Here is a 13,742-nt window from a genome sequence, read left to right as displayed (position 1 = left end):
CTAGTAACTTTGAACTTGACGAGCAGAGAAGTCAATCTCCCTTATTGACAGACCATTGTTGAACTGCAAGGCTTCTATGATGTTGGTCTTTTCTCGGAGCATTGTTCCAACTGAACTTTAGCATGAGGACTTTCCCGCCGATTGTAGGGTACAATATCAGGCCGGCTTCAGCATGGAGCGCCAGCAATGGCACACCTTCGGCTTGTGCTGGGGATCGAGTTTTACTTGGCTGTGTTAGAACCTTGTTGTAACTTTTTTTTCACCGGCAAAGAAAATAAAAAATCTTCTTTTTTCATGTCTTTTATCATCGGAAAAATTTGATATAAATCCAGAACCTTATTTGGGTACTATGTCGGAAAAAACACACCCTCTCGCGTCACCCCCCCGCCCTCCCCCGCGGGGGACACGAAGGGGCGGTAACCCTAGCCGCCAGCCGCTCCTTCTCCTTCCCCTCCGTCGTCGCCGGGGGACAGCGCCCGGCAAACCTCATGCGTTTGACGGCGGCGGCGGAAGGTTGCTCCTCCTTCCTAGGTTGAACGGCGGCGAGGGCGCTGGATCCGCTGGGTGTGGCCTCTCCCTCGATCCATGGCGGTGCGGCGGCTCTTGGCAGTGACGCTTGTGGTGGTGCGGGTGGAGATCGGCCAGAGGATGGGGTGGGGCTAAGCACGGCCGATGGCGGCGACGACGTCCGACACGGATCCCAGGGCGACGGCCCTGGTCGGCGGCGGCAAGTGAAGCTAAGGCTGCCCCGTGGCGGCATGGTGTGGTGGTGCCCCCATCCAAGGCGGATCTGCGCCGGTGATTTAGTGTTTGGCTCCGGATAGGATCCGATCAGTGACGGTGACGAGCAGGAGCGGGATCTTTCCCGGCGTCTCTCACGGTTTTGCGAGGTGGAGGGGCGGCCCTCCTCCCAGGCTCCAGTGGTGGTGCACTCCGGTAGTGGCCGGTGTGCCAGGCTTCCACGGTGGCAGTGCTGATGTGGGTGGTCGCCGGATCTGGGCAGCCAGATCTGGGGTTTGAAGGTGGTTTGGCCGATGCACAAGATGTGGGATGGATTCTCGTGGGACAAGATCCGGGTGAAAACCTTGTCTTAGGCCGGTGGCTGAAGCTGGTGATGGTGACGCCCCAGGTGCCATTTTACTTCTTGAAGGCATCATCGAGGAGGTGAAGTTCCACCTCCTTCCGCTACCTTCGTGGGAAACCCTTGATCAATTGATAGGATGATGGCGGCGCTCACGTGTCGTTCCCCCATTGGGGGCAATCATTCTTGGAGGGGTTCATCGGCTAGAGGGACCAGTGAACGACTACAACGGTGGAGCGGCGTGGCATCTGACGCGTCAACAACGACGAGTCTCGATGCCATGGGGCAGCGGGCTCTCGGCGATGGTCGCCTGTTGATGGACGCGCGCAGGATAGTGGTGTTGTTAGGTGTCGTGGTGGCGTCGACGGCAGTTGGGCCTGGCAAGGCATATGCATTGATCTCTCCTGAAGATGGGACGGTGGAAGATGGCGCAAAGGCGGTGTATGCTGAGGGTTTGATACACCGATTGGTCCTCTCGGCTCGCGACAGCCTGGGGTGGCCACCGGATTAGATGGTGTGTGTGGATGCGCCGAGGCACTCCATGAGACTTGTAGGTGTACGATTGAGGTCGCGAGAAAGTTGGCATTGGGCTTATCCGTGTATCTACTCTGTTGGACTCTGTTGAATAATTAATAAAGATGGTTGTATGGATTGCTTGATGTAGAGGCCAGTGGTAATCCTCTTTTTGAGGAGAAAAATGTTGTTACAAGAAATTCGTATTTTTTTTGTTTTGCTCACACACGAGATAGTCCAGCGAATCGGAAGAAAACCGAGGCGGGCCAGCGATTGAAGGCCAACACCCGTCGCTACGCTGCTGAGGTGCACGTTTCCTAGTCTGTTACGCGTGGTCCCTATAGAAAACAAAATAAAAAGTTTGCTCGCACCACTCTTTTCTCCTAGGTTGTCTTGTCCTCCGCCCTCCTCGCGATGGCCGGCGACCGATCCGCTTCGCCTCCCGCCGGCTCTCCAGCGTCCTCTTCGAGCGAAACTGGAACTGGGTCAGACTCCCCCCCACCCCCATCTCCCTGCATTGTTTCTTTTCTTTTACTTTGTGAACTGGCTCAATCTTTAATTGCGTCCAGGGAAGCTGCAGTCCCAGTCCGAGCGACGTGCTGATCGTATAGGCCCCTTGGGAGTCTCCTTTTTTTTGTCAATCACAGACATGTATCTCTGTCAAAAAATATTGTTGGCGGTGAGGCATTTTGATATACTCCCTCCATCCGGAAATACTTGTCATCAAAATGAATAAAAGGGAATGTATCTATATGTATTTTAGTTTTAGATACATTCCTTTTTGTCTATTTTGATGACAAGTATTTTCGGACGGAAGGAGTACTATGGTTGTAGTTTTTGTTTATCCAGGAACTGGTTGTGGTTGGCTGTGGCGTGCGCTCAGCTTTGCACCCAGCCTGCCATCCGGGTTCCATTGCATGCACCTGGGTTGTTTCCTCTGAATCAATATGCCACAGGGGCTAGTCCCTGTTGGTCAAATTTTGTTTTGGTTGGTCAAATTAAATTTGTTGCACCATCTTTCTCATGAGGAAAACAGAAAATGCCAACAAATCCTAGCTATGTTTCTACCATCCTAGCCATGTTTCTACATCTTCGTCGTAATAGTCACCTGACACATCATCGTGCTTGTTTTGATCAGGGTCCCGGAGCATGTGGAGGAGGTGAGCAGCCGTGAGCTTGGGGATACAAGCAAGGATCTGTCCAGGTTTGAGACCCTGACGCTGAATGACACACCTCACACACTTGAATCAGCTGACGGGTATGTCCATCTTCCTTTTGTAAGTTATTAACAACTGCTTTGTTGAAGTGCTGGGTACTTTTTATGACCCGTATGGTTGCACTAATGGGTACTCCCTCCGTTCTAAATTACTTGTCACACGTATGGATGTATCTAGATGTATTTTAATTCTAGATACATCCATTTTAGCGACGAGTAATTTGGAACGGAGGGAGTACTTGTTATGACCCATATGGTTGTACAACGGGTACTTGTTGGGTGTGTTTGGTAACAATCTCACCCTAGCATGGTTGTTCTCTCCTCAGACTGGTGGCATGTATCCATATCTGCTACTCCCTCCGTCCCATAATGTAAGACGTTTTTTGACACTACTACTAGTGTCAAAAAACGTCTTACATTATGGGACGGAGGGAGTAGATTTGGTTACCTTCTCCTTGAGGTGGTGAGGATGCCACCACGATTATGAGATTATGATGGAAAATGAATTATGTAAACAATTGTAGCAAGAATTTGTGGATAATTCGTTTGATTCAAACAACTTCTTCTCGGCATACACACTTTCCTCGTGCATTGAAGATCGATTATTGATATCTGTTTTCTTAGGACTTTCAAGCTTCAAATTTAGTCACAGTAGACGTTGACTAAAGCATGGATGTAAATTGTTTGGCCTAGGGTGGTGATACATGCTGAAACAGTCGGTTCATAATTTCATATGATGCATACTGATATTCAGAAAACAGTTGTGTTGTTATGTTTTCTTTAGGTCAACAAATAGCTTTAAATGGAGCTATGCGATTGTCTTTCGCATGTCATAATGCAGATTAGCTCAGTTGCTACGCATAGTGAACCCCACATCATCCGTATTTCTAGAACCTGGTTAGTGAACCCCACGTAGTGAACCTGTCTTATATCCATACACAAATACTATAATCAAAGGTTCATAGTGAATAAGGCAAGGTTTATTACATGACTTTTCTCCTATATCTAAGCAAAGAGTGCTTATAGTCTATTAATGCAAGTTTAATTAAATTGAGAATCATTTTATTGCATCTTGTCCCATGTTGTATCACTACGTGCACTTTCTTGTATATCTATCTAGATTACATTATTAACCATGTTTTGCTGACCGGATTCTTATATTTCTGTCTAGGCAGGAGATATTTGGAGGATTTTATCCACTCGACCATCAAGGTGATATAAAATTTGAGAGAAGACAAGCTGAAGAACGAGCTCAGTTTTTCCAAGCACAAGGATATTGGCCACTCGGCTTTGAAACTAACAGAGAATATGCAGACATGAAAGTTGGAAAACAAACTCAATCAGTCCAAGCACGGGGACAACATACTTACGCTTCTAAGGAAGAAGAAATTGCTGCAAATGCGAAACGATGGATGAGCGAGGAGGCGATGGTGGCTTTCACAAGATACATTGAGAGCAAAGATGATCATAAGGTTCTCCACGTCTGCTCTAAAATGCTTTTTATTGTTGGTACTGTAGAGAACTATGACTAACACTTGTGTCATCTTAGGGACTTGATTATGAATTTGAGGAGCTTGTCCATCAATGTTTTAATATGGAGGATTATTTAACGATATTCCATCACTTCAACTTTACTGTCAAGATAAAGAAGCCTGGCTCAGCTGATTGGATGTCGGCGATGTACTTCGCCGAGGTCAAATCGATATGTATGATAAAACTCTATGCCTGTTATCCTTTGAAGGAAAATCAATATGGTATGGAAACTTTTCACCTTATGACTTGTAGTGACCTAAAAAGATTCTAACATTGTGATTTACTTTGGCAGGTGAAAGTTATGCCCGTGAGAACCAAGGAATGGGTGTATTGAGGCACCCGTTAAAAGGGATATACGATATGGGCAGGGAAGATGTAGAACCTCCCTTCTATTATGAGGACAGCGACTCTGATGAATTCGATCCAGCAACAGTCTGGAGTTTATCTTCTGATGATGATATGAGTTGATGATGGCCTTGTTCTTTATTCTAGTACTGTAAGTTAGCTGTAGCTCTCCCCGCAAAAAAAAAGAAAAAAAAAGAAAAGAAGTTAGCTGTAGCTCTTGTATGCACTTGATCTGTTGATTCCTAGTTGATTTAAGAATGTATTCCTAGCTCCAGCAGCATCTGAAGAATGTCGAGTAGCAGCGCAGCAATGGTTTGTAACACTGGTATTATGTGTTGTTGGTTCTAATGTCACGCTCGTATTTGCTTTGATGCGACTGGTTTACTCTGCTTTAAATTGTTGCTGTCACAGTCGGTGAACTGCAAGTTCTTATTTACCTTCTTTTTTTGGTATAATTGGCCAAGCAAACGGCCAAACCAGCAGGTTTGCAGAATTGCAGTGGCGGCATGGCCTGGTTGTGCACCACCTGCAGCCAGAGTAGTAGAATCCGATTCTACCTGACCGTCTGCTACTTTGAACTTGACAAGATTTAAACGAGCAAAGAAGTCAATCTACCTGACCGGTCATATCCTTCTCTGTTAACAGCCTGCACCTGAGTAGTAGAATCTGATTCTACCATTGCAGAGGACGTTCCGCGCCTGTAGTGACATATAGTCCATTTTTGTGGAGATTGAGTTTTGCTTGGTTTTGTTAGAATCTGGTTGTAAATTTTTTTCAGATGTCTTTTATCGTCGGAAATTTTGAATATAAAATTTAGAACCTTTTTTTTGCGGGGTCAAAAGGAATTTCATTGCTCAACTTGGAGGAAGATCCTCCATACAAAGTTTCAGTACATTAGCAGGTCCTGATTTTAACCATACGGCAGTCCTAGCTTCTACTCGACCAAATTCACCTAGTCTATGCCCAACACGGTTTTGTCTCCTACTAATATGAGCAATTGAGCTTCCCCTTTCACCAAGAAGTCTCTTAGCTTCAGTAATCATCATCGCATGTTGCGATTTATCATCAGTCATTGACTGGATAGCCTGCACAGCAATCAGGCTGTCCATCTCCACGTCCACAGGCAAAGGAGACCATTGCATAGCAAAATTGAGGCCCTCGAGACAAGCCGCCAACTCTGCTTGCAAGGGATCTACACAGAAGAGAAGGTTTCTGCATGCCGGAAAAATGATCGCTCCATTGCTGTCCCTCAAGATCATGCCTGCACCCGCACCACCAGAGGCGGGGTAGTAGGAACCGTCGACGTTCAGTTTAACACGCCCAGGAGCTGGGCCTGCCACATGCTGTCTGGCACTGGTGCGTTCTCCTGATGCCTTGCCGGTGCCATCCTTGCAGCGGGCGCAAGCACCATCTTGCCCTTCATGTGATTACCGTCCGGGTTTCGCTGGATAGCAGCCAGGGATGCTTCATTGCTGAGCAAAAACCGGTATGATACCTCCACTGGGGGAGGCCTCTTCTCATGGACGATTTCATTGCTGATATGCCAAGCGCGCCACAACACCATAAGGACCGTCACGCGATCATCAGCCTGCATGGGGTACAACACGTTGAACAGCCACTCAATACCCGTCGGCCTTACAGAATTTAGGTCCGGCAAGCTCCAATGTTTCTCCATGGCTCGCCACAGTTCCACAACACGGGGGCATCTTTGGTGGAGCAGGTGTTAGAGGTACGACAAGCAAATCAAATGACGAAGGTCAAAATCAACACATGAGACACGAGGATTTAACGTGGAAAACCCCAGATCGTGGAAGGTATGTGTCGATCCGCCTAGCGATCCGGACGTGTTTTCTCCCGTAATCCGGAGACAAATATGGGGGGCTTTGCGGGCGTCTGGACAACACTGACGCCCGCTTCAGACCATCCTGACCCACCCCAACCCCCTATACCTTGCCAGCGCGTGTTCCCGTCTGGTGCCAGCTGCACGCATTCATGCCGTTGTAGAGCGGCCGCTTCACATTGAAGCCGGATCAGAGCGTACGCAACCTCTCACTGCCTCTACCATTGAAACGGCACGCCGGTCGAGGGCGCCGCCTGCTGCACGCTCAGATGAGCACGCCTCCTCGTCGCATCCAAATGGCTGAAGTCTGCCCACTGTCCTCTATTAACCCACCCGTGTGATGAGATACCTACTTCGGTCACACGTCCGTTCTCGAGGTGGCCATCATTATTCACAAGTCGGTTGGCTCCTCACATCCGCTCGCTATTTAAACGGTGCGAGACGCCCGACAAGAACCGCACCACACCTTCGCTCTCCATTTCCTCCTTTAACATTTTCCTCCATGGCATCCGACGAGTCTCTACTCTTATAAAAAGCAGAGTTGGTGATGATGGTGTGCCTGCCATCCTGCAATATAGACTGTTCGATCTATATCTAAGGGATAGGAAGGAAACTATGACAATTTACCTGCACTCCTCTCCACATTTGCAGATAATACCTTCCCTTGTTCATCCTTTTCTCCCACAAGATCTTAATGTTCCGTGCAACGCACGGGCATCTTGCTAGTAGGAAGAAAAATTCTCCAACATAAAAGCTGGCGAGCCAGCCAACTGTCTGTTCCACCTCCATCGACGTTCCAGGCCGTTGCAGGCCAGCTCGCGGAGGCTGAAGCTCCACGCCGGCGCGTGGTTCAGCTTGCCGAGGAGTGGCGAGTTGCTCCAGGCCGGCAGGAGGGGTGGGGGATGGCAGCACGAACATCTTGGCTGTCGTGGATGACCTCGTGTCGTACGGTGCCTCCCGTGCCTGCGATCCCTCCATCCACCGTCAACGCGCGCGTAACCGCGCCCTACCGGTGGAGAAAGAAGCCGGCTACGCAGACATTGACGAGACGATGCCCAGAACGCCCGCGGCCGCCGCCATCATCAAGGAGAAGTAACACGGGAGGCCACCGCCGCTTGGGTCCCATGAAGGCCACCGCCGAGGCGACGCCGATGTCTTGCCCTCTCGAAGGCCATCGTCGTCCCTACCCCAAAACCAAGTCTGATCCGGCTAAAGCATCAGCTAGCGGTTCTACTTCGATGAGCCGTGGGGAAGCCATCCGCCCTTTGTGCTGAAGCATATACCTTCGTGGCTCACGCCTGCTGGGCAGGGGAAGGACGATGGAGATCCGCCGTGGCTGGTCGTAGATTAGTCAAAGGTATCCATGTCATCAGAATGGATATCCGCGCGTGAAGAAAGAAGCCGGCTATGTGGACATTGACGAGACGACGCCCAGCACGCCCGTGGCCGCCGCCATCATCGAGGAGAAGTAGAACACGGGAGGCCACCGCCGAGGCGACGCCGGTGTCTTGCCCTCTCGAAGGCCACCGTCGCCCCTTTCCCCAAAACCAACTCTGATCTGGGCAGCATAGGCACCCTTCCTCTCCGGCTAAAGCATCAACCGGCGGTTCTACTTCGATGAGCCGTGGGGAAGCCAGTCGCCCTTTGTGCTGAAGCATATACCTTCGTGGCTCGCCCCTACTGGGCAGGGGGACGACAATGAAGATCCGTCGTGGCTGGCCATGGATTAGTCAAAGGTATCCATGTCGTCGGAATGGATATCCGCCGGCACCGGCCGTAGACTAGTTTTTATCTTAGTCCAGTATCATTTTAAGTTAAAAATATGTCCAAAATATAATGAATTTCGTCCCATTCGTATGAAATCCGCCGTGTTTGCATGTATTTTGTCTGGTTAGTTCAAAGAGTGGTTAAATGTATGCGGGCAGTGTTGGCTGGTGGCCTCCCGCAACTGTGTCCGCGAACTGCCCCCCCCCCCTTGCCAGCGGATGGATGAGGAAGAAAATTTGTGGGCCGCCGTTGGAGATGCCCTTAGAAACGCATAGGATTTACAACTGCTCAACTTATCCCGTCCGACGGCTTACAAAGGATATATATATATAACACATGTGATCTAGGTCAATACTGATCCATCGGCCCAAGCCTACCAACGAGGGGCCTAACTCCGCTCGCTCGTCAGAAGTTGTCTTTATCTTTATACTCCCTCTGTTCAATAATGTAGTGCATATATATTTTTTAAAATGTCAAACTTTGTAAACTTTGATCAAGTTATAGAGAAAAATATTTAATCTACAATACCAAATTTATGAAATATGAAACAACATCTTGTGATGAATCTAATGATATATATATTTGACATTCTAATTGTAAATATTTTTCTCCATGAACTTGGACAAAGTTTGGGAGGTTTGATATTTGAAAAAAAAAATGCACTACATTATGGGAACAGAGGGAGTACTTGAATTTGGATCACAATATAAAAATAGGGATAGGGTGTGCGTGTGTATGATTATAGGGGTGAACATATGTGTATGTATAACCGTCTGAGTATATATACCATGTTAAAAAGAACAAGAAATTCGTTTTTTTTTCTCACACACAGACAGTCCAGCGAAGCGAACGAAAGAAACCGAGGTGGGCCAGCGATTGAAGCCCAACACCCGTCGCTAGGCTGAGGGACACGTTTCCGTTTTTTTTTTTTTTTTTTTGAGAATCGACCCGTTTCCTAGTCTGTTCCGGGCGTTAAAGCGTGGAATAGGAGGTCTCCTCCTCCCTATAGTTAGAAAACAAAACAAAAAGTGTTCATCGCCTAAATTGCTGGAGAGACCCAACCAAAGTTTCACCGCATAACTCCTTTCTCCTAGGTTGTCCTCCGCCGGCTCCTCGCGATGGCCGGCGGCCGACCCCCTTCACCTCCCGCCGGCTCTCCGGCGTCCTCTTCGAACGAAAATGAAACTGGGTGAGATTCCCTCCCCCTCACCTCCCTGCCATTGTTTGTTTTCTTTTAGTTTGTGAACTAGCTCAATCAACGGTGAGACACAGCCTCGGTCCCAGGGACGTGCTGATCGTATCGTCTCCTGTGGAGTCTCTTCCTTCTTTTTGTTTGTCAAAATCACAGACATGGGTCTCTGTCAAAAAACTATTGTTGGCCGTGAAGCAGTTTGGTACTACTCCCTTCGTTCCTAAATATAAGTCTTCTTAGATATTTCAACAACGGATTACATACGGAGCAAAATGAGTGAATTTACACTCTAAAATATGTCTACATACATCTGTATGTTGCAGTTCATTTAAAATCTCTAGAAAGACTTGTATTTAGGAATAGAGGGAGTAGTTGTTTATTTTGATACACAATGGCTGTAGTTTTGTCTGAATCAATATCCCACAGGGGAGCTAGTCCCTGATTGTCAAATTTGTTGTTGTTGTTGTTTATCCATTGATAGGCGAGTTAGGCTACTGTGAATAGCAGTACAACATTGCATGCAGTACACAATTACCTACACCGCGTTCTTACCATCAACACCGCCGCGAGCTTCAACGAGATGCTCTGGAAATCCGTCGGCCACGTACCCATGCATGCATGCACCTTCACCTCACTTCACACTTCACACACGTATATTTCTTCTATGTACAAACACACGTATTGTTTGCTTTGGTGAACGGAATACCAGTTAAAAAAAGGTAAATAAAAACTTGCAGCCGTGACAGAAAGTATTCAAAGCAGAGTAAACCAGTCACATCAAAGCAAATACGAGTGTGTGGCGAATCAATCTGTGGTTGGATGGTTACAAATACAGTGGAATTCCCTTCCAGCTATGACATTGGTGCTCGCATTCTTATGACGGAAGAAAATGCTTAAAACTGACGATCCGACGGCTGGGAACACTGATGGCCTGAGAGGGCTGGAAAAGTGCTCAGTTTTAATATATCTAAATTGCCAACGCGAGACAAAGACATTTGCACCAAACAATTGATCTCCAACCTGTGTGTTCAATATCCGTTTGAAATCACAGTGTATTAACTATTTTGTTGCCCTGTCCTTCTCATGGAAAAAAACAGATAATGCCAACAAATCCTAGCTATATTTCCACCACCCTCACCATAATAGTCACTGACACATTATCATGCTTGTTTTCATCAGGGCTCGGGAGCATGTCGAGGAGGTGAGCAGCATTGAGCTTGGGGGTGCAAGCAAGGATCTGTCTAAGTTTGAGACCCTCACGCTGAACGACACACCTCACACACTTGAATCAGCTGACGAGTATGTCCATCTTTATTTTGTCCTTCCTTTTCGTAAGTTAATAATTGTTTGTTTTGGGTACTTTTTATGACCCGTATGGTTGCACTAATAGGTAGCAAATTGTTTGACATTGACTAAAGCATGGAGGTAAATCAATTGTGACCTAGGGTGGTGATGCATGCTGAAACAGTCGATTCATAATTTCATATGATGCATACTGATATTCTAAAAACAGTCGTGTTGTTATGTTTCTTTAGGTCAACAAATAGCTTTAATTGGAGCTATGTGATCGTCTTCCGCATGTCATAATTCAGAATAGCTCAGTTGATAGGCATAGTGAACCCCACATCATCTGTATTTCTAGAACCTGGTTAGTAAACTCCGTGTAGTGAACTTGTATTATATCCATACAAGAATACTATAATCAAAGGTTCAAAGTGAATAAAGCAAGGTTTATTACAAGACTTCTCTCCTATATCTAAGCAAACAGTGCTTTGGTTCAAAGTGAATAAAGCAAGCTCGGTTTATTACAAGACTTCTCTCCTATATCTAAGCAAAGAGTGCTTTGTTTATTAATGCAATTTTAATTAAATTGAGAATCAGTTTATTACATCTTGTCCCATGTTGTCTCGTATATCTATCTAGACCACATTATGAACCATGTTTTGCTGACCGGATTCTGATATTTCTATCCAGGCAGGGGATAATTGGAGAATTTTATCCACTTGACCATGAAGGTGATATAGATTTTGAGATTAGACAAGATGAAGAACGAGCTCAATTTTTCCAAGCACAAGGATATTGGCCACTCGACTTTGAAACTATTAGAGAATATGCAGACATGCAAGTTGAAAAACAAACCCAATCAGTCCAAGCACGAGGACAACATACTTATGCTTCTAAGAAAGAAGAAATTGCTGCAAATGCGAAACGATGGATGAGCGAGGAGGCGATGGTGGCTTTCAAAAGATACATTGAGAGCAAAGATGATCTTAAGGTTCTCCACACCCGCCCTGAAATCCTCTTTATTGTTGGGACGTAGAGAACTATGACTAACATTTGTTTCATCTTAGGGAGTTGATTATGAATTTGACGAGCTTGTCCATCAATGTTTTAGTGTGGAGAATTATTTAAAGATATTTCATCACTTCAACTTTACTGTCAAGATAAAGAAGCCTGGCTTAGTTGATTGGACATCGGTGATGTACTTCGCTGAGGTCAAATCAATATGTATGATAAAACTATATGCCTGTTATCCTTTGGAGCAAGATCGATATGGTATGGAAATTTTTCACCTTATGACTTGTAGTGACCTAAAAAGATTCTAACATTGTGATTTACTTTGGCAGGTGAATGTTATGCATGTAAGAAGCAAGGAATGGGTGTATTGAGGCACCCATTAAAAGGGATATATGATATGGGCAGGGAAGATATACAATTTCCCTTCTATTGTGAGGACAGCGACTCTGATGTATTCGATCCAACAACGGGAGGGAGTGAATCTTCTGATGAGGATATGAGTTGATGATGGCCTTGGTCTTTATTCTAGTACTGTAAGTTAGCTGTAGCTCTTGTATGCTCTTGATCTATTGATTCCTAGTTGATTTGAGAATGCATTCCTAGCTCCAGCAGCATCTGAAGAATGTCAAGTAGCAGCGCAGCAATGTTTTGTCACACTAGTATTATACGCGTTGTTGGTTCTAATGTCACGCTCGTATTTGCTTTGATGCGACTGGTTTACTCTGCTTTAAATTCTTGCTGTCACGGTTGGTGAACTGCAAGTTCTTATTTACCTTTTCTTTGTATAATTGGCATTCCGTTCACCAAAGCAACTGGCGAAACCAGTAGGTTTACAGTGGTCGCATGGCCTGGTTGTGCACCACCTGTAGCTAGACAGTCTGCTACTTTGAACTTGATAAGATTTAAACGAGCAGAGCATTGTTGAATTGCAAGGCTCCTATGATGTTGGCTTTTTCTCCAGAGCATTGTTCCAACTGAACTTTAGCACGAAGATTTTCCCGCCGATGGTAGGATACAGTATCAGGCCGGCTTCAGTGATGGAGCGGCAGCAACGGCTCACCTTCGGCTTCTGGAGATTGAGTTTTGCTTGGCTTTGTTAGAACCTTGTTGTAACTTTTTTTCAGCCGAAAATAAAAAAAATCTTGTTTTTTCAGATGTCTTTCATCGTTGGAAATTTTCAATATAAATCCAGAACCTTATTTGCGAAAAAATATGCTTTTTTCTTGACATTTCAACTGATGTTACAAGAAATTCGATTTTTGTTTTGCTCACACACGAGATAGTCCAGCGAACGAAAGAAACCGAGGTGGGCCAGCGATTGAAGCCCAACACCCGTCCCTACGCTGAGGTGCACGTTTCCTAGTCTTTTTTTTTTGTTTTGAGACTACGTTTCCGAGTCTGTTACGCGTGGAATAGGAGGTCTCCTCGGCACCCTAGAAAGCAAAATAAGAGCATGCTTAGATACGTTTTAATCCCATGACTAAAAGTAGTGGGACTAAAACTTGCTAGTCTCACCCATGCTTGGATCCAAATATTAAAGAGACTAAAATCTAGTTATTGAGCATTTATTATCCTCCAAACCCTCCAATCCAGAACTAAGGAGAGGAATTAAATGAGGAGAGAGAGAGCTAATACATATTTTAGTAGGTTTCCCATGACTAAAAGATTTTAACCTCAAGACTAGTCCTAGCCTCTCTTTAGTCAGGGATGCTTGGAACTTTAGCCTCTAAAAGAAACTATTTTTAGTCAGACTAAAAATAGTCCCTTGTATCCAAGCACCCTCTAAAAAATGCGCATCGCCTAAATTGCAGGAGAGACCCAAAACAAGTTTCGGCGCATAACCTTTCTCCTAGGTTGTCTTGTCCTCCGCCGGCTCCTCGCGATGGCCGGCGACCGATCCCCTTCACCTCCCGCCGGCTCTCCAGCGTCCTCTTCGAGCGAAACTGAAACTGGGTCA

The 13,742-nt window shown here is 46.1% G+C and overlaps 2 protein-coding genes across 2 annotated transcripts; both read left to right on the top strand.

Annotated features, from left to right (window-relative positions):
* Positions 1-2,682: 2,682 nt before the first annotated feature.
* Positions 2,683-5,041, top strand: LOC119341945. The gene is made up of 4 exons (XM_037613792.1): positions 2,683-2,852; positions 3,982-4,282; positions 4,360-4,564; positions 4,636-5,041. Exons 2-4 carry the CDS (start codon positions 4,127-4,129, stop codon positions 4,809-4,811), a joined length of 537 nt encoding a protein of 178 aa, XP_037469689.1. The 5' UTR covers positions 2,683-2,852; positions 3,982-4,126; the 3' UTR covers positions 4,812-5,041.
* A 2,538-nt stretch (positions 5,042-7,579) lies between these two features.
* Positions 7,580-12,449, top strand: LOC119339010. The gene is made up of 5 exons (XM_037611200.1): positions 7,580-7,620; positions 10,667-10,786; positions 11,462-11,762; positions 11,839-12,043; positions 12,115-12,449. Exons 1-5 carry the CDS (start codon positions 7,580-7,582, stop codon positions 12,288-12,290), a joined length of 843 nt encoding a protein of 280 aa, XP_037467097.1. The 3' UTR covers positions 12,291-12,449.
* Positions 12,450-13,742: the final 1,293 nt, after the last annotated feature.

This window comes from Triticum dicoccoides, chromosome 7B (assembly GCF_002162155.2).
Source record: "Triticum dicoccoides isolate Atlit2015 ecotype Zavitan chromosome 7B, WEW_v2.0, whole genome shotgun sequence".
NCBI classification, from domain to species: domain Eukaryota; kingdom Viridiplantae; phylum Streptophyta; class Magnoliopsida; order Poales; family Poaceae; genus Triticum; species Triticum dicoccoides.
Note: the sequence above shows the minus strand (reverse complement) of the source record. Positions and strands in the feature narration are given on the sequence as shown.

Excerpts from the sequence above, each read along its gene's own strand:
- LOC119341945 (XM_037613792.1), top strand. The coding sequence starts at position 4,127 with ATGAAAGTTGGAAAACAAACTCAATCAGTCCAAGCACGGGGACAACAT. Across the intron at positions 4,283-4,359 it reads AGAGCAAAGATGATCATAAG|GGACTTGATTATGAATTTGA; the intron begins GTTCTCCACGTC and ends GTGTCATCTTAG. Across the intron at positions 4,565-4,635 it reads TTTGAAGGAAAATCAATATG|GTGAAAGTTATGCCCGTGAG; the intron begins GTATGGAAACTT and ends TTACTTTGGCAG.
- LOC119339010 (XM_037611200.1), top strand. The coding sequence starts at position 7,580 with ATGCCCAGAACGCCCGCGGCCGCCGCCATCATCAAGGAGAA. Across the intron at positions 10,787-11,461 it reads ACACTTGAATCAGCTGACGA|GCAGGGGATAATTGGAGAAT; the intron begins GTATGTCCATCT and ends ATTTCTATCCAG. Across the intron at positions 12,044-12,114 it reads TTTGGAGCAAGATCGATATG|GTGAATGTTATGCATGTAAG; the intron begins GTATGGAAATTT and ends TTACTTTGGCAG.